Source organism: Gymnodraco acuticeps, unplaced genomic scaffold (assembly GCF_902827175.1).
Source record: "Gymnodraco acuticeps unplaced genomic scaffold, fGymAcu1.1, whole genome shotgun sequence".
Classification (NCBI taxonomy): Eukaryota; Metazoa; Chordata; class Actinopteri; order Perciformes; family Bathydraconidae; genus Gymnodraco; species Gymnodraco acuticeps.
This window is the reverse complement of record NW_022991250.1, coordinates 7,501-28,617: the sequence shown is the minus strand read 5'-3', so window position 1 is coordinate 28,617 and position 21,117 is coordinate 7,501. Positions and strand designations below refer to the sequence as shown.

Here is a 21,117-nt window from a genome sequence, read left to right as displayed (position 1 = left end):
TTTCTGTCTCCCATGGCTTGGTCTGGAGTCGGTTTGTAGAACATTAGCTCGTCTTTACACCTTTCAGATTAGTTCTGTGTGGTTTCAAACCCTGACATGTTGAGTTTCAAAGGTAAACCTAGTTTACTACTTTCTTGCTGTAAGTTAGATAAGAGGTTGATATGCCTCTCTGTACAGTATACATGAAGCTAGCTGCTTAGCTTAGCATAAAGACTCCAAACCGAGCCTTGCTCAGCCCAAAGGAAACATATAAACCAACATAGCAAACTCTAAAGAACACGTGTTTGAGGTGTAAGAGAGTTTACTTTTGAACAGAGCTAGCTGTTTTCAGTCTTTGTGCTAAGCTAAGCTAACTGGCTTTTCTCAACTCTCAGCACTTTCATTTAGATGTCTTTATCTCACCATCAGGTCTAACAAGGCTTATTTTAGACTGAGCTCTGATGACTTGGTTAGAACAAATCAACCCCTTTTACCTCAAACTAGGGCAGTAGTCACTGTAACGCATGAAAAATCACAAAAAATAATCTTTTGTCGATGCTCACAACCTCCTCAGAGCAGAAATGTTAAAATGTCAACTGATAAAAAAAAACGATATTAACAACATGTCTGCCGTTTGCAGTGCATTTCTGCATGAAGATAAAATACTGTACAATATGTCGTTAGCATGAGCTCGTCTTTACACGCTACCTGCAATGACGCTGACTTTTTTCTTTGTATGCAAAAAGGTGAAGTTTTATAATACAGCGGAAATTATATCTTCTGTTCCTTTGAACGAATATTATTTGTGTTATTTATCTTCTTTGTCAACACGCCCCCAGCTGATAAAAAAATAAAAGTCACATAGATTGGACCACTTTGTTTTTCTCTCCCTTATCACTGCTGCGAGCAGACCGTTATTCACACAGGACACACCAAGCAAACAAAAGAACATTACAATGAAAGGAATCTGTGAGTCCTGGTATTTGTGTCCAAGTTAAAAGGTTCCCTGTTAAAAATGAAATGTAAGTCACAGGATAGTGTCACTCAATCGAGGGAAAAACACAACGAATAAGAGCTAAAAATGGCTGCTGTCTTTGCCTCTACATTGAGACAAATCAACGAGCTCCAGAGTGGCAGTAGAGACTTCATCCCCTCCTCTTCCTCTCGCTGCTCCTCCTCCTCCTCCTCCTCCTCCTCCTCCTCTTCACTTTGAAATCTGTGGATCTCCCCAGAGCTTTGGAATGGATTGGATAAAAATAAAAACAACTTTTAAAAAAAAGTCTCTGTGTGAAAGTCTCCACCTTTTTTCTGGACGTTTGTAGTAGGATTTGATAAAGAGCAAGATGTCAAAGTTCACATCTCTTAGTCCCCCACGATCTTGTGTCTGTGTGTGTGTGTGTGTGTGTGTGTGTGTGTGTCTGCTACTTGAAGACATAGTTGATCAGGACCTGAAGGAGGATGAGGAAAACGATGATGACGTAGTCGCGCTGTTGGAGGAACGAAGCGCTCTCCACCCGGCCGGCTGCACGGCTCCGCAGAACGCTGATGTTCCTGCAGAAACACAGGAGTTATATCCAGTATATATACAGTACATATACAGTACATATCCAGTATATATACAGTACATATCCAGTATATATACAGTACATATCCAGTATATATACAGTTACATATTCAGTATATATACAGTACATATCCAGTATATATACAGTACATATCCATTATATATACAGTACATATCCATTATATATACAGTACATATTCAGTATATATACAGTACATATCCATTATATATACAGTACATATCCAGTATATATACAGTATATATACAGTACATATCCAGTATATATACAGTATATATACAGTACATATCCAGTATATATACAGTTACATATTCAGTATATATACAGTAGATATCCAGTATATATACAGTACATATCCATTATATATACAGTACATATCCATTATATATACAGTACATATCCAGTACATATCCAGTACATATCCAGTATATATACAGTATATATACAGTACATATCCAGTATATATCCAGTATATATACAGTACATATCCAGTATATATACAGTACATATCCATTATATATACAGTACATATCCAGTACATATCCAGTACATATCCAGTATATATACAGTATATATACAGTACATATCCAGTATATATCCAGTATATATACAGTACATATCCAGTATATATACAGTATATATACAGTACATATCCAGTATATATACAGTTACATATTCAGTATATATACAGTAGATATCCAGTATATATACAGTACATATCCATTATATATACAGTACATATTCAGTATATATACAGTACATATCCATTATATATACAGTACATATACAGTATATATACAGTACATATCCAGTACATATACAGTACATATCCAGTACATATCCAGTATATATACAGTATATATACAGTTACATATCCAGTATACATCCAGTATATATACAGCTACATATCCAGTATATATAGTTACATATCCAGTATATATACAGTACATATCCAGTATATATAGTTACATATCCAGTATATATCCAGTTACATATCCAGTATACATCCAGTTACATATCCAGTATATATACAGCTACATATCCAGTATATATAGTTACATATCCAGTATATATACAGTACATATCCAGTATATATACAGTTACATATCCTGTATATATACAGTTACATATCCAGTATATATACAGTTACATATCCAGTATATATACAGTTACATATAAAGTATATATACAGTACATATACAGTTACATATACAGTACATATACAGTATATATACAGTTACATATAAAGTATATATACAGTACATATACAGTTACATATACAGTACATATACAGTTACATATACAGTACATATCCAGTATATATACAGTACATATCCAGTATATATATATACAGTTACATATAAAGTATATATACAGTACATATACAGTTACATATACAGTACATATACAGTTACATATACAGTACATATCCAGTATATATACAGTACATATCCAGTATATATATATACAGTTACATATAAAGTATATATACAGTACATATACAGTTACATATACTGTATATATCCAGTTACATATACAGTACATATACAGTATATATACAGTTACATATAAAGTATATATACAGTACATATACAGTTACATATACAGTACATATACAGTTACATATACAGTACATATCCAGTATATATACAGTACATATCCAGTATATATATATACAGTTACATATAAAGTATATATACAGTACATATACAGTGACATATACAGTACATATACAGTTACATATACAGTATATACAGTTACATATACTGTATATACAGTATATATAAAGCACATATACAGCAGTGTTTCTCAAACTTTCTATAACCATATAACAAATTACAGCCTAATAATGACAGCTTAACGTGACCTTCTCTATATCGCCTCGTTCACACATTAAATCAACAACGCAAATACAACTACAAGCATTTCGTGATTTAAAATGCTCAGGTTTTACACCTCATATGAAATGTAAATTACATGTATTAGTCCGAGCCAACAGACCGTCACAGATCGTTTGCCAATGAGAGATATGCAACATACACCGCATGTCGTACGACACAAACCTCCGCTGTGGATTTTCAAAATACAATACAGTAAAACTATGGTTTCAGGCCCAAATTGAACATGAATTCAACATTAAACACAAGTTAAATATTTACACTGTTCCATTTATTTAGCATTGTTTATGCTCTCATTGACTGCGTGTCTTTGTTGCAACCTATTATAGTCATTTTTAAACAATTTGAGAAACACTTTGCATTTATTTATTTCAAATGTGACATTTTACCCGGACCCCACTTTGAGAAACACTGACATACAGTATATATATAGAGTTATATATGCTCGTGGTCCCACCTGTTAATGTCCTCCTGCGTCTTCTTTATGGTTTCAATGGCACTTTGAAGTTCACTGAGGTCCGCTCCCTTTTTCCTCAGTCGACTGTTATGCTTGCTTTTGTGTCCTGAAAGTGTGTGTACAACATGTTAAATACCACACACAGAAAGCACGTTTTCATTCATTACACATGTGCCACGGTACAAAACAATCAGTTTTAAGAATATAAGATTTGAGTTTCTCCTTTCTTTTAAAAGTCCTGTAGTATTTTGGACTTTTTATTTAAGTTCTCCAGAATATTTTATATTGTTTTGTTTATATTTGATATAATATTTTTCATTTTATTTGTAATTGTTCATTCTCCATTCCACTTTTTAAAGTATTTTAATGTCTGAAAACACTTCTGCTTCTGCAACGAAGTAATTTCCCAAAATGGGATCAATAAAGTATCTTTCTATCATTTAGTTTTTAACCTAACCACCAGCAGGGGGCGCTGTTTACCAGCTCAGTGAGAGACAAGTCTGTGCTTGGCAGAACGTTTTAAAGTCTTCTGTTACAAGATATGTGAATTGGTTTTGTTTTAATGCATGTTTGTACTTTTAAAATGTAGTAAATTGCTCCACACTAAACAAAGAGGGATATGTAGGCTTTACATTTTCGTGTAAATGCAGAGGTGAAGTAGTGGAGTACAAATACTTCGTTACTGTACTTAAGTACATGTTTCTGTACTTTCTACTTCTTACATGTTGAACTCAAATACCTGTACTTTCTACTTCTTACATGTTGAACTCAAATACCTGTACTTTCTACTTCTTACATGTTGAACACAAATACCTGTACTTTCTACTTCTTACATGTTGAACTCAAATACCTGTACTTTCTACTTCTTACATGTTGAACTCAAATACCTGTACTTTCTACTTCTTACATGTTGAACTCAAATACCTGTATTTTCTACTTCTTACATGTTGAACTCAAATACCTGTATTTTCTACTTCTCACATGTTGAACTCAAATACCTGTACTTTCTACTTCTTACATGTTGAACTCAAATACCTGTACTTTCTACTTCTTCCATGTTGAACACAAATACCTGTACTTTCTACTTCTTACATGTTGAACTCAAATACCTGTACTTTCTACTTCTTACATGTTGAACTCAAATACCTGTACTTTCTACTTCTTACATGTTGAACTCAAATACCTGTATTTTCTACTTCTCACATGTTGAACTCAAATACCTGTACTTTCTACTTCTTACATGTTGAACTCAAATACCTGTACTTTCTACTTCTCACATGTTGAACTCAAATACCTGTACTTTCTACTTCTTACATGTTGAACTCAAATACCTGTACTTTCTACTTCTTACATGTTGAACTCAAATACCTGTACTTTCTACTTCTCACATGTTGAACTCAAATACCTGTACTTTCTACTTCTTACATGTTGAACTCAAATACCTGTACTTTCTACTTCTTACATGTTGAACTCAAATACCTGTACTTTCTACTTCTCACATGTTGAACTCAAATACCTGTATTTTCTACTTCTTACATGTTGAACTCAAATACCTGTACTTTCTACTTCTTACATGTTGAACACAAATACCTGTACTTTCTACTTCTTACATGTTGAACTCAAATACCTGTACTTTCTACTTCTTACATGTTGAACTCAAATACCTGTACTTTCTACTTCTTACATGTTGAACTCAAATACCTGTACTTTCTACTTCTTACATGTTGAACTCAAATACCTGTATTTTCTACTTCTCACATGTTGAACTCAAATACCTGTACTTTCTACTTCTTACATGTTGAACTCAAATACCTGTATTTTCTACTTCTTACATGTTGAACTCAAATACCTGTATTTTCTACTTCTCACATGTTGAACCCAAATACCTGTACTTTCTACTTCTTACATGTTGAACCCCAAATACCTGTACTTTCTACTTCTTACATGTTGAACTCAAATACCTGTACTTTCTACTTCTTACATGTTGAACTCAAATACCTGTATTTTCTACTTCTTACATGTTGAACTCAAATACCTGTACTTTCTACTTCTTACATGTTGAACTCAAATACCTGTATTTTCTACTTCTTACATGTTGAACACAAATACCTGTACTTTCTACTTCTTACATGTTGAACTCAAATACCTGTATTTTCTACTTCTTACATGTTGAACACAAATACCTGTACTTTCTACTTCTTACATGTTGAACTCAAATACCTGTATTTTCTACTTCTTACATGTTGAACTCAAATACCTGTATTTTCTACTTCTCACATGTTGAACCCAAATACCTGTACTTTCTACTTCTTACATGTTGAACCCAAATACCTGTACTTTCTACTTCTTACATGTTGAACTCAAATACCTGTACTTTCTACTTCTTACATGTTGAACTCAAATACCTGTATTTTCTACTTCTTACATGTTGAACTCAAATACCTGTACTTTCTACTTCTTACATGTTGAACTCAAATACCTGTATTTTCTACTTCTTACATGTTGAACACAAATACCTGTACTTTCTACTTCTTACATGTTGAACTCAAATACTTGTACTTTCTACTTCTCTCATTTTCCAAACAGCTGGTTCCTTTAGTCTGAATGTGTGTTTGATGCGTGATCATTATTCTTTAGAGTCATTGCGTGCCTATTGATTTGAACACGATCCGTGTATCCATCATTTCCTGGTCTTCTCTAAAGAAGAGGGACCAATGGAAACGTTGTCATGTTGCCGTTGTTCAGCATGGAAACATTCATTAGCTAACAATGACATTATTGTTCTATTAATATAAAGGGAGGTCAGGTACTCTTTAAAGCAGCTGCTAGTTATGGGTACTTTTTACTGAAGGACATTTCAAAGTTCTTTACTTTGACTTGAGTAAAGAAGTTTAGTCAGTACTTCTACTTTCACCAGAGTATTTTTAAACACGAGTATCTGTACTTCTACTTGAGTAAAGGATGTGTGTACTTTTGCCATCTCTGTGTAAATGTGTACGAAGACTCACGTTCGCTGCCAGACGAGTCCTGGCGGTCGGGTTCAGGAGAGGAACATCCGCTCTCCGGCTTCTTGGGTTTATCGCTCTTGTGTTTCCTCTTTGGCACCGTCACCTACACAACGATACACACAAAAACACACAAACAGGTCAAACACACAGGCCACACACACACAACAACCAAATATGAGACACACAGAAAACACATTGAAGCAACCGCACAAGGACAGTAAACACAAACAGAATTTTGCATACACAACAATACAACAAAAGGGTGTTTTGATGCAACAACAAAAACACTTTAACAGGAACATGCTGGTCGGCATTGGCACGCAAATGAAGGTGCAAGGCATGCTGGGACATCAGGGATCCATTTAAATCATAATCACTCATAACTCCTTCAGTTCAACAGGGTTACTACAGCTCTTCTGCTTCTTAATGCTTTATTTTTTATTCGATGCAATTTGGAACATTTAGAAAGATTGCAGATCTGCCCGACAACAACAAGACGGTTAAAGGTGCAAAGACGAAAGATTATTGTGGTCGGCATTTATCCATATTATCACGTAATCTATAGAAGATTTAAAAAGAAACCAACAGTCACAATAATGCTTTCAGTGTACTGTATCTTTAACCTTCACATTTTGTATTTAGAAAATAATACACACTTGAAATAAACAGTGTAGGGTTGATGAAAGTGAAGTCAAAACTTGAGTCTGTTCTACAAGAATCTACAAAAGCCTGCACAACGAACACAAGTGAAAGGATTTAAAAGGCTGTAAAATCTCATTTAACCTCAAAATCTGTAAATAACACTTGTTTATAAATGTTTTATTGTTTTTTTTAATTCTCCTTACTAGAGGCCTGTACTACGAAGCCGGTTCAACCTAACCTGGATATGTTTGAGTTAGCCGGTTGGCCTAATCCAAAACATACGCGCTCTCGCTAAACTGTACTACGACGCAGGTTATCAAGTGGATCGCTCAAGCAGATATTTAAGTAAGCTTTCTTAACGCTAATGTTATAATAGTCAGATTGCTCTGAAGATGGAGGTGATATTCTATTAATGTTCACGTTCACACAGTCGGTGATTTTTGCCGGCCGTCTTTCCTGCGACGGCAGCTTTTCTGTATTTCCTTTCTCCTGTAATATGACTTGATCGCTTTAAACTCCGCACATTGAGCTCTGATTGGTCAGCAGGCGGTGCTTTCACTGAGTTGAGCTCTTAGCCTGCAACCTAACCTGCTCCGGAGCAGGTTAGGTTGCAGGCTAGCCGCTCAGTATAAGTTACCATGGAGATCTAGCCTGCTAAAAAGAGAACCAGCTTCGTAGGACACTTCTAATAAAAAATCTATCCCTCCCTCCATCCATCCATCCCTCCATCCCTCCATCCCTCCATCCCTCCCTCTCTCTCTCCCTCCCTCCATCCATCCATCCATCCCTCCCTCCATCCATCCCTCCATCCATCCATCCATCCATCCATCCCTCCATCCATCCATCCATCCATCCATCCATCCATCCATCCCTCCCATCCATCCATCCCTCCATCCATCCATCTTCTCCCGCTTATCCGTGGTCGGGTCGCGGGGGTAGCAGTTCCAGCAGAGAGCCCCAAACTTTCTTTTCCCTGGCGACATCAACCAGCTCTGACTGGGGGATCCCAAGGCGCTCCCAGGCCAGCGAAGAGATATAATCCCTCCACCTGGTCCTAGGTCTACCCCTCGGTCTCCTCCCAGCTGGACGTGCCTGGAACACCTCCCTAGGGAGGCGCCCAGGTGGCATCCTTACTAGGTGCCCGAACCACCTCAACTGGCTCCTTTCGAAACGAAGGAGGATAAATAAAATCCAGTTAATTGAATCTGCTGAGATTTTAAAAGAGCTTTGGTTTAGAGCAGGGGTGCCCAATACGTCCGACTGGTCTATCGCAACGGTAGTGTGGTAGATCGCATGGCATTGAAAAAATAAATAATTAGCTTATCATCCATCCTTACTTACATCCATCCATACTTACTATGGCATTTGCCACTTGATTGATGTACAGGTAAGCCAGTCTGATATCTCATATCTTCGAACACGCAGTTCACCACGCATGCGCGGCTGATGACCTAGTTAGCCTTCCACTGTATACAATTCTACTAAAGAAAGGGTATAAATTGACGTAATGACCAAACATTTACTGAGTTGTATTGTGCCATACGGGTCCATGCAGTTATGCAAGGTACACCAACACAAGGTATACTCAGTATATATATATAAATAGCGTTTTTAATGTAGGTAGATCATTCTGACTCGGTCATTTTAAAAGTAGCTCCCGAGCTGAAAAAGTGTGGGCACCCCTGGTTTAGAGAATTGATTTCATGTTTAAAATGAACATGTCTGCGCTTAGTCTGCCCAGCAGTGTCAGTGTATTGTGTGCATGCTTTATTTATTGTAATGACTATTGCAAGTTGTCTAATGCATCTTTCTTGTCTTCAAAGGTTTTTCACCTAAAAGACCCATTCGGCAACTAAATGGAAATTTGTTTTCAAGTCAACTATTGACATAAAAGACTGAAAAAGTAACCGTTGCTGTTTCACTGGAGTGGAATCCTGTTTCAAAGTCCAGTCGATGTTTCGAGTCCCTTTCAACTGCACCAAAATCAGAGAAGACTTGACAACAAATAAAGATTATTATTATTTCTCAGGCAACAAAAGGAAATATCACCTACGGCCTTTAGCATGCACTTAGCATAACCTTCCCTCCCATACAGAGAGAACAGCACGTGCAAGGGGAGAAACAACAGAGACACAAAAGTATAAGGAGGTGACAACGGCACACAGAGAAGAAGCGGCAATGAAGACGGTGCACCGAATGCTGCGTGGAAGGTGGCTGAGGCGGTGAGCTGTTTTATTTCGATCGGGACGACCTACCTGGCACTTGCAATTGTCCCTCCGCGGCCCCTGGTTACTCAGACTAATAAGACTGCCAGAACGTACCATAGGGGTGCGGTGTCGGACCTTGGTCTGGATGCAGCCGTCTTTCTCAAACTGGATCAAGTCGTTGAGCGGATCCCACGGCCTCGTGCTGAGGGAGAGGAGACAGAGAGGAGGGAGAATAAAGTGAGACGGACACATGGGAGAGGAGAGGTGTAGAGAAAGAGAAGGAGAGTGGGAGATTTAGAAACAAAAATAGGGTGAAAAATGTTGGGAAAATACTGAATGTCCTCTTCCAGTCTGAGAGTAACGTGATAACAAAGGTATCAACTGCAGCTGTGAACATGACAGGATGTGTGATTACCCAGAAGAGCATCAGGACTGATTGAGGCATATGATAGCTATGTGATTAACATGATGATTCAGCCTCTATGGAGAGAGACATCAAGCATGCTCATTTCTGACGTGGAGCTAATCTGAAGTAAACATTGAATACTGCTTTCTACTCCTCCATCTTGTGACTGTGTAACTCCCTCTCTTGGATATCAGCATGTGAAGGACAGCATGTGAAGGAACTAGTTGATGCTCTGTATGTGATGACTACTTCCATTCTGGAGAGGATCACAGATACATGGATCCTGAGATTGAAGCTCAAGCCGGTGACTAAAGGGTAATAACTCTAAGCCTGATTTTCTTTAAAGCAGCAGAGGAGTCACTCACTCGGCATATCTGTAATGCCACTCTCCGGTGACGGGGTCCTGCTCGAACAGCGCGGGGTTCCATTCTTCACATTTAGCTTTCCGCTCGCGCGCAGACTTCCTCTGGGCTTCCTCCAGGAAGAACTTCTCGTTGGTGGCCTCCGTCTGGTCCTTGTTGTTGACGGCCCGAGTCACATGCTGCCACAGTCTGAGGATTATAAAAGGAACCAGAGTCATGAAGTTAATGATTATATGATAATTTGACTTTTAAAGGATCAAACAGTTGTGATTTTAAGTCCATGTTCACCTCTCTGATTCAGATTCTCCTTGTTCTTCGGGGGGAACGGTGCATCGAGTGAGTCGACTCTGTCTCAGCTCGGTCGTTGGATTCCAGAAAGTTTCCACGGTCCCCGTCTTCTTGTCGTTGATGAAGATCTCGCTGTCCTTTAAAGGGGAAAGTCACAAAGGGCTCATTACTTAGCTGAAGACATTGAAGCAGTTTTTCTGTATATAACGGTGGGTTCAGAGCTTCTTCTATTTGACACTGATAGCATTCACTTCACTATAGATCAGTGCTTCTCAAAGTGTGGTCCGCGGACCACTGGTGGTCCGTGAGCGCCCCCTAGTGGTCCGTGAGTATATAGGTAAAATATCACATTTGAAATAAATAAATACATTTAAGTTTTCCGCACTCTCGCGGGAATATCTCCGCGATGGAGCGAGCTTAAGTTTCGATTGCATGATATAGCCCAGCGCAGCACCTTGATCACACATGTTGCCACTTGTTTGTACCATTTTCAGGCGATTTGTAATCTGTTCTAGAAAAACTATGTGGTTTTTGATATTTGTGGAGTTAGGTCCGCGAGTGTTTTTTTATAGGTTAAGTCCTTGGTATGAAAAAGTTTGAGAAACACTGCTCTAGATGCTAGGGGTGTAACGGTATCCGTATTCGTCCCGTACCGTCACGGTTCGGACGTCACGGTTCGGACGTCACGGTTCGGCACACGCAGTCACACGACGAATACGCCTTTTTTTTACGAGTGGGAAAAAAGTCTGTCATTCAGGGCAGTATCCACTACACTATATAAAATCCAGGGGGCGGTATTGCGCCTAGAAGCTGTTTGCCAGCCGCCCTTAACAAAACGAACAAAATACAAGAAGAAGAAAAGTTAGTATGGCGATTTCAGATAACACACAGGAGCTAGAACCCACCTGCTTCTTCTAAATCAGCTGTGTGGGAACATTTCGGGTTCCCTGTGGACTAAATAACGATGGCGTGTGCGAGTGGTGGATCGGACGAGGTATGCTAATGGTAACACACGCCAAACATGCTAAATCATATCAGCAGGCATCACCCAGATTTGCCAATCACCGGAGCGAAAGACAACAGCAGTTCAGCAGCTGATCTCCGCTGTTTTTAAGAAGCCAAGAGATATGAGAGCCGAGACCAAAATAAATAACGGAAGCTTTTGGCATATGTTTTTCAACAACTTTGCGCTCTTGAAACACTTTCTTATCATTTATGATGTAATATCGAAGCTGTCACTCCGCTTTCTTTGCCGGTCACAGCCCCACTGCCCCATCTGAACACACACCCACACAACGAGACCAGTCAAGTCCGTTTGAGATGATGTACTCATCTAAAACTTGAAAAATGTCTCTTCCTGTGGTCCTACCTTCCAGTGCTTTGCAAAATAATATTTCCCCAACAAAGTTGTCTTCTGAAATAAATCTGATGTATGCTAGCAATTCTGCGACATTTGCTACATCCGTGCTCTCGTCCAGCTGCAGAGCGAAACATTCACTAGCTCTCACTTGCTCCAAAAGCTGAGCAGATTTTCACTCTCAGTAGCGGCAGCTCAATTCTGATTGGCTTGAAGGGCGGTCGTGTGATTCAAAAACTAAAAATATAAAAAGATTGGCATCAAAGGACACATAGATTGATAGATATGCAGTTATTAATAACATTAAAAAAAACAAAAAAAACTGTTTCCCTCAAACTTTGAGTGACCCCCCTGGCGCCCCCTAGCGGCCCCCCGGGGGGTCGGGGCCCCCACTTTGTAAAACACTGGTCTAACTAACCTTATTTAACAGAAAATAAAATGGCAACAACAGGGCTTGGGAGCAGTGGTCGCGTTAACCGAATACCCCCCCCCCCCGTCAGCGCGAGTGAGTGACGAGTTGTGTACAGACTGAATTATTAAAAAATAATTCAGACTTTTAGTCGACTAAAACTTGACTAAATAAAAACAGGATGTAGGTGACTAAATATGACTAAAACTAAAAGGGAAATTTAACACAGGACTAAGACTAAAACTAAATAAAAAAATAGCTGACGAAATTAACACTACTCTATACAAGACTCAAAACAAAGACAGTTGACTGGAACAATAGCTAATAGATACATGTATCTTTAAGAATATAATAACATGAAGACATACCCCTAGCCTTTTATTTTGTATTGCCTTGCTGGCCTTTTGTTACATGATTGTAATAGCCAGCATGTTATTGCCATGTATAATGTGATGATAAAGATTTAAATTACCATTTTTTAAAATTATATAACGAATAGTCGTCAGAATAATGTGTGCAAAGTGTCTCTTACCCAGTGTCCCTCGAGCGTGGCCAACACCTCTTTCCCCAGCTTGATCTTCCCACAGATCTGGTTGACACAGTCACTGCTACCCAGGAAAGGCTGGAGGAGAGAAGGGAAGGAATAAAGGAGGGGAGGGAGGGAGGAAAGCAAGAGGGTAAAGGGAGGAGGAGGGGAGGAGAGGAGTGTACATAGAAGACATGGGAGGGGGATTTAAAGAAGGGTAAAGGCAGGAGAGATACACATTCAGTTTACTTCCTGTTGTTCCTATGGAGAAAAACAATAGGCGCTTTCACACCGGAGTACTTTTCCCAGTATAGTTCCGATAGTTCTTGAAATGTTGCGTTCACACCAAAATAATCCGGAACTAGAACTTAGTTCACGAGAACCTTTCCACCCCCTTTTCAGTCCCTGCTAGAGAGCAGGTACTTTCGTGGGAGAAAAAGGTTCCCATTTCTGATTGGCTGGGCGGATTGCAAAGCACGCCCCGTAAAACTCGGAAAAGTTTTGTGAAGCCGCCATTTTATTTGCTGGCATTAGCATTATTAGCATTAGCATTTGCCCCGCGCACCATCGGAGAGAGACTAACTTATGGCAACACAAAAAAAACATGGGAGATGAGGAGATGAGGAGGTGTCGGCGTTCTGGCGATTTGCCCAAGCCCCCAGGAAGTGCGCCGGACTCTGATGAAAATATTCGTTGTGTCCAAACGGCGGTACTACAATTTCCGTATCGGTCCGTGACGTCACTGGGCCCAGAAAGACTTTTCCCCATTGACTAACATGGGGAAAGAGACGTCTGTAAATCAGCGGATAATTTTTTTTAAAAGTAAATAAACTACCCAGCATGAACTATGTTTTAGCCCTTATTCGAATCATTCGGTCCTTAAAGTTGTGAAATGCACTGAAAGCCGAATCTAGATTTATTTTCTGTCTCCATTCATTCTACTGAGCCGAGAGTGGGAGCTCGGGGGGCGGGGCTTAAAGGGCGCATGCTCTGTGAGCGCACATACGGGTTCTTCTGCTCTGAAAGCTAGGCATGCTGGGTAATCTGTGACGTTTCGCTCTCTCAAAAGTTGGGCCATTTTGTCATCATACGCCAATGAGCAGCTCTCATAGGAAATAACGAGACCCCGCCTCCCACGCTGTATCCAGTTCTTATTATACATCCATGGATTTACTCGGAAGGCTTCAGTAGAAGCTGCTGGGAGTCCCAGCAGCTTCTACTGAAGCCAGTCCCAAACTCCGGGGACTTCCGGCCGGGGACTTCGGGTGGCAGTATACGCCGTGAAGTTGTTTGCGGCCTGCCAGTAAACCCAAAGCAGAAGAAGAAGAAGTGACGTCAGCGGCTTCATTTGCCTAATCCTCCCCCAGGGACTTATTCCGGTGTGAACGCGATCTGTACTTAGTTCATGAGAACTAAAGAGTTCTGATGAACTAAGTAATGGGAACTGAGTACGGCAAAGTACTTGGTGTGAAAGCGCCTAATGTGTGACTTGTCTTGTTTAATCTACATCTGTGCGTCTGTAGTCATTTGAAACAGGATGGTAGTTTGTTTCCTGTTTAAATGCATAAGGCTAATGGAGCGGAGGTGAACAAGAGGCTGCAGTTCAATCATTCAATAACAAGAGAAATTGAACTTCCAATTTAACTTGTGGAAGTAAAGAGCTCTTGTGGTGTTTTAAATGGAAATGTTGTGATCCCCTGGTGGCTTTGTGTGAAGTGTACCTGTCGCTTGTTTAGGAAAATGGGATGTTTTTCAGGAGGGAGGAGGATTGGTATGGTGGAGATGGCGTGGTGGGGTCACACATTCAGAAAAGTCATGTGAGAAACTGTTTTTTACTGCATCTATATCGGCTTGTTCACTCAGCTAGAGCTACAATGATTAGATACATACTGATAATCGATTAATTGTTAGTCATTCTTTATGCAGGAATGTCTGAAAAGTTTCATGATTATGGAGATTTGCTGCATTTCTCTGCATTTCTATTATATTCAAGTCATTTATTTGGGTTGTGAACCAACAAAACAAGACGTTTACAAGACCTTAAGAAACTAGAGTTGAGATTATAAATTGTTTTCTTACATTTCACAGAACATAGACAATACATCTCGATAATGAAAATATGTGTTACTTGCAGCCAGAATATCTCAATCTTTATTTATCTATATAGCACTTTTAAAACGACCTCAGTTGACCAAAGTGCTGTACAGGGAATACATACAATATCAAATAACACAATAGGAGTAAAACAATAATTTAAAACATGATAAAAAATACAATAACTAGATTTTAAAACGTTATGTTCAACTAGTATTAAAAGCTGAGAATAGGTTCTTCTCTATCAAAGTAAGACTGAAATGATCAATAAATACAGCCATACCTTCAGTTTGAATTCGAGCTGAGCGCTGTAGCCTGTTTTCTCGCAGGCGATGGTGATCTGGCCGCCGAGCTCCAGAGTCATGGTGCCGTACAGGATGCCTAACGAGAGAAAACAAAACCGTTTAGTGATTAAAGATCCCCTAATATACTGTTCTTCATCAATATATTACAGGTCTCAGATATATACAGAACCTGTCTCTGATTGGCTGAAACACCAAACAGATCATTGCAGTATTACCCATAATCCCCTCTGTTTCAGCCCTGTTTCCAAAGTGCTGATTCTCTGTCTGTTACTTTAGATGAAAATAAGGAGCCCCTCCCCACGCCCCTCTGAGAGACATTTGGTTACAAAGAACTCAATGGAGCTCTAGGAGGAGATTCAGGTGATAAGGGGGGGGGGGGGGGGTTACCTTGGTTGCTGATTGGCTCATGGTTACACAAGACAAAACATCGTTATGACATCATCAAGTGGCCAAAATCTGATCAGCTCATTTTCAGACAGGTTTTTATAGAAATGGATCAAAAAGAGAGAATCTTTGTTCCTGAAACTTTCAGAGTCTCTTTCCAGAGAGGAGACACATGTTGATGTAGAAGAGACATGAAGAAGAGGGGACACATGTTGATGTAGAAGAGACATGAAGAAGAGGGGACACATGTTGATGTAGAAGAGACATGAAGAAGAGGGGACACATGTTGATGTAGAAGAGACATGAAGAAGAGGGGACACATGTTGATGTAGAAGAGACGTGAAGAAGAGGGGACACATGTTGATGTAGAAGAGACATGAAGAAGAGGGGACACATGTTGATGTAGAAGAGACATGAAGAAGAGGGGACACATGTTGATGTAGAAGAGACATGAAGAAGAGGGGACACATGTTGATGTAGGAGAGACATGAAGAAGAGGGGACACATGTTGATGTAGAAGAGACATGCAGAAGAGGGGACACATGTTGATGTAGGAGAGACATGAAGAAGATATAATGGAAGTTATAGCCGGATAATTAAAATGTTTGAGTTTCTGCCCAATCAACTCTGAGGTTTTGTCCTCTTTTAATCAAATCAAATGAAATCAAACTTTATTTGTGTCGCCCAATATCACAACACACGTTTGTCTCCGTTGGCTTTACAGATGAAAAACAAACAACAACATTGTGTATGATGGAGTTGTGTAAAAATGATAAAATAAAATAAAATAAGATACAAAAAAAGACAATAAAAAGACATAAAACATTCAAATTAATTACCATTAAAATAAAAATAAAATGAATACCATCAAATGTAAAGACAGAGATACATGAACTGAGGCGAGGTGGAGGATTGATAGGAGAATAATTAAATAATCTTCTATCAGGTACATCATAATAATAATAATAATAATAATGCATTTTATTTATAGAGCGCTTTTCTTGAAACTCAAACACACTTAAAAATATATAAAACACAACATTAACTTCAGATTAAAAGCATCAATCTACGACCTCTGACCTTTACAGTGAGCGTAGGGCATGTTCATCACGTAGTCCTCTCCTCGGTTGAGAAAATTGAGCCGAGCCTCCCCGTCCAATATGGCCGACAGGGAGTTTCCTAAAAACGTGAACAGCAGCAGTCAGAAGATAAATTATACAATATCAGCGCAATAAATACTCTGCAGGACGTCAAGAATTGCATCAACACCGTGAAAATTAGCGATCACAGTATTTTATTTACTTATAAAGGTGGCTGTGTGTGACGTTAGTGAGATTTGAGTGTACCGTAGAACTTGGATTTAGCGAGGATGCTTCCACTGAGGCAGAATCCGTCCTTCCTGTTGCTGACGTAGAACGCCGAAACAGGAGGATGATGGGATACCTGAAGGAAAAACACATTATTTAGTTAGCTCGAAGGCTACTAGGGAAGATACATGGGGACACATTGGATTTCAATTCAGCTAAAACTACAACAACTTCCCCCAGATAATGTATTATGGAAGCCTAGGGCTGTCCCGAATACCATTTTTCGGGCTCCGGATATTCGGTAGTAATCAGCAGTTCTACAGTTGTTGTTTTATATTTGTTAATGTATTTAACTCAATTTGTGTTCTTTGAAATTGAAAAGGATATCTCGTTGTGTTTGTTACTTTCACACAGTGACGTCACGAGCTACCCACAATGCAACGCGCGCCACATATATATAAATACGCCATTTTCCTGGAGGTGCAAATATAAACAGCTAGCTAACGTAGCCAGGCAGAGCGCACTAGGTTTTTTTCCTGAATTAACGACCGAAGAAATCGCTGCATGTCTTCGGATTACATCTCTGGACTTGAGGGGTGTGCTCTTGGTCGTTACCAGCGTAAACTAGAGCTGTGTGGGTTGTCCGATTGCCCTTACAGACTGCTTGCAGATGTATGGAAAAACGACCCTCGAAAGTGGCCTTCGTCGATTTTGGCTGCATCTACGTCTATCTTCTGGAAACACCAGGTGAATACCCCACTTGTCACAATAATATTATCATGCCATTGCATATATGTGGTATTTTAGAGTTGACTAGATATTGATTAAGGCAATAGACTATGATATTCAGTACAGGAAGCTTAGCAACACCTAGACGGTGTACGGCTGCTTGCACCTCGCGTAAAATGGCAGATACCGGAAGTACGGTGTCGCCCTCGGCCCAATACCCGTATGTGTGTGTGAAAGAATATGTCTTAAGTGTCATTTGGCTTGGCTTCCTATTTTGTATGGACATGCTTTTATTTTGAAGGAGAGTTAGCGCTGTTGACAGGAAGTTGTTGTTGCTATGGAAACAACGTGACGGAGATTAATGGCGAAAAAGTAATATCTACATATAAAGACGGAGAAAGTAAATAATAACGTTTATGGTTAAGTGTTAGCACCCCCCGAAGAGGCACAAGCTCTTACGTTGAGATTGGAGATTTAAATAAAAGAATATCCGAATAACGAAATTGAAACCCGAATAGTACTCCAACGAACGAATATTCAGATATTCGGGTACAGCCCTAATGGAAGGTATCTGATACAGGTGCATCGAGCTCTTGACCAATCATACGATACGATAACACTTTAATGGTCAGATCAAGTCTGAAATGTGACTTGCATCACAGCAGCTCCATGTGTAACATCAACAGACTCATATCAACACACAATAGATGAGAAACAAACATTTAACATTTCATCACGATCACTGAGAGGAAACGTGGTCAAAGAGCCTTCAGCGTCTGATCTGTAGCTCTGTGTTCACTGAGAGGACTGACCGGAGCACAAAGGATGCTTCAGTCTGACTTTATTGATCTCAGATGAGATGGTAGCAGTTCAGATTCTCTGCTCAGAGCATGCTTTGGGTCCCAGAGGATGTTGTTGTTGGACAGCCTCGCTCGGTTATTATTATAATCAGATTGCTATTGCTGTCTTCAGAGCCGCTGTTACCTGTTCTGCGATGTAGAAAGTCTTGCTGTTGGTGTGCTGATGGAGCCACATGCAGCGATACGTCTCTCCAATGATGGGGTTATAAGGCTTCTTCAAACCCTGTGAATTGAAAACCAACAAGAAATATTAGTTCAATATATATCAAATAATGGTAACACTTTATTCGCCATCAATTAGTTGTTAATTAACATGAATATTAGCAGTATATTGGCTCTTTATTAGTCATTATAAAACACATATTAATGCCTTATTCTACATGACCATATTCTACAAGCACTTTGAATTGCCTTGTGTTGAAAAGTGCTATATAAATAAACTTGCCTTGCCTTGCCTTGCAAGTAATAAGCCATTAGTTGAGAGTTTGTGTCCTTAATAACCCTTTAATTAGTGCTTATTTATTGTAAGGAAGTTGTTGTACATGAGAGGGTCTTAATATGCTCAATATGGGCCTAATAAGGCATTCTCTCATAATAACACCTAACAAATATGGTCTATTCTTAAGTAGGGATGGGTATCGTTAAGGTTTTAACGGTACTACTACTTTTATCGATACCGCTTATCGACCCGGTCTTTTAACGGTACTCTTATCGGTTCTTTTGGAGAAAAAAAGAAGGTAAACTAACTAAACTAATTGTGAACAAAACTAACATTGCTTTTTATTTAAATTAAATAAATAATATTTCACATCAAAAGAAACAACAGTGGTATTAAATAATCTGATGACAGAATAGCTGAAACTTTAACTAACTAACTAACTCAGTTTCCTCTAATCATTAACCCATGCTTTGTATCATGGAGTTAACTCCGTGTGTTGCTGCTAGCATACATAACACCTGACGTGGAAACGTTACTCGTGGACGGGGCTACAGAGCTGCTAGAAAGACAGTGGAACCCGGTGCATTCCTCCGTCTGGATGTGGAGCACTTTTGCTAAATGTTTAGACAATTTGCTCGTGTTACCGCCGGTTACCGCCCTCACATGCTGAACTGTTATTGCACTTTAGGTAACGAGCATCGAGACGGGTAAAGTTTAACCACCTCGGAGCGCATTCTCTCCGCCATCTCCTCCGTGTGTGTGTGTGTTGCTGCATGTAGCAGCTGTGTGTGTGTAAACTGCCCCGCCCCCTCAGATCTCTCGTCTGGATTGGAAAGATCAAAAATACTAAAAAATAATCATAGACGCATTCTGCAGTCTTTTTGCGTATTAGAAACGGAGTTGGCGAAACTAAAACTGCAATATAATGTTTGTGTAGCAATAATACATACGACATATGTTTTAGATGTCTCCAGTACCGATCAAAAGACCGATAACGTCATAGCGTAACGGTACCACGGTCTTTAATAATTCAGCCCCGGAGCCCGTTTAATACCGGGGCTCGGTACCCCTCCCTACTCTTATGTAACAAGACGTGAAACTAAAAGTGTTAATTGTGTCAAAATAACTCAAAATGTGGTATCTCTCACTCAGAATAAGTTCCCTATTTTAAAGTGAAGTCTTGTTCATAACCAATAAGCTAGTAGTTTGACTCTAACATGTTAACGAACAACTAGTTGATGGTGAATAAGTGTACCTTAATCTAAAGTGTTATATATCAGTGTTATATCAATGACCTACAGTCTGTAGGTCATTGATATAAAGTGCATTTTTATACTCCTGACCTTTGGCTTTTTGTAAAATCCAGAGATATACCACTTCACCACCTTCTTCATCCGGTTGTAAGCGTTCTCTTCGATCGCAGCTCTGAGAATAAAACACATCCTTGATTACATGAACAGTTTGACTTTGATCTGCTTTTACAAAATACACTAGTCGCTGAAGTATCCACAGAAGTTCTTCACAGTAAGGAAGACATCCTGATTATTGTTTAATAACGTCTTCTAGCACAGAGGTTCCCAACCTTTTTTCCCAAGAGCCCCCCCAAATGACTCCTGTTGGAACAGCGGTAATTAAAGTTTAAAAGTCTCAAAATGCTACAACTACTGTCACAAACTGGATGAATGTGAAGTATTGTGTTAAAGGAGGGTGAAAGCGTAATTAAGGAGCACTATTGGAGAGACTTTGATGGTTATTGGACTCAGGATTAATTCATTTGGATTCCCGCTGTATGCAGAAATTAAAGGACGGCGCAGAAGTGGAACCAATTCACAAAGGGATTAAACTGTTTAAAACACATGCTCAAAGTAAGCCGGATT

The 21,117-nt window shown here is 39.3% G+C and overlaps 1 protein-coding gene across 1 annotated transcript in view; it reads right to left on the bottom strand.

Moving 5' to 3' along the window:
• Positions 1-377: 377 nt before the first annotated feature.
• Positions 378-21,117, bottom strand: part of osbpl8 (oxysterol binding protein-like 8) — a gene marked incomplete at its 5' end in the record, with an annotated part of 26,739 nt that continues 5,999 nt past the window's right edge. Inside the window, 12 exon segments of the mRNA XM_034239699.1 lie at positions 378-1,530; positions 3,918-4,023; positions 6,926-7,028; positions 9,889-9,976; positions 10,546-10,731; positions 10,831-10,967; positions 13,129-13,218; positions 15,500-15,597; positions 16,986-17,084; positions 17,252-17,348; positions 18,926-19,024; positions 20,584-20,665. Coding sequence (XP_034095590.1) covers positions 1,401-1,530; positions 3,918-4,023; positions 6,926-7,028; positions 9,889-9,976; positions 10,546-10,731; positions 10,831-10,967; positions 13,129-13,218; positions 15,500-15,597; positions 16,986-17,084; positions 17,252-17,348; positions 18,926-19,024; positions 20,584-20,665 — 1,315 coding nt within the window.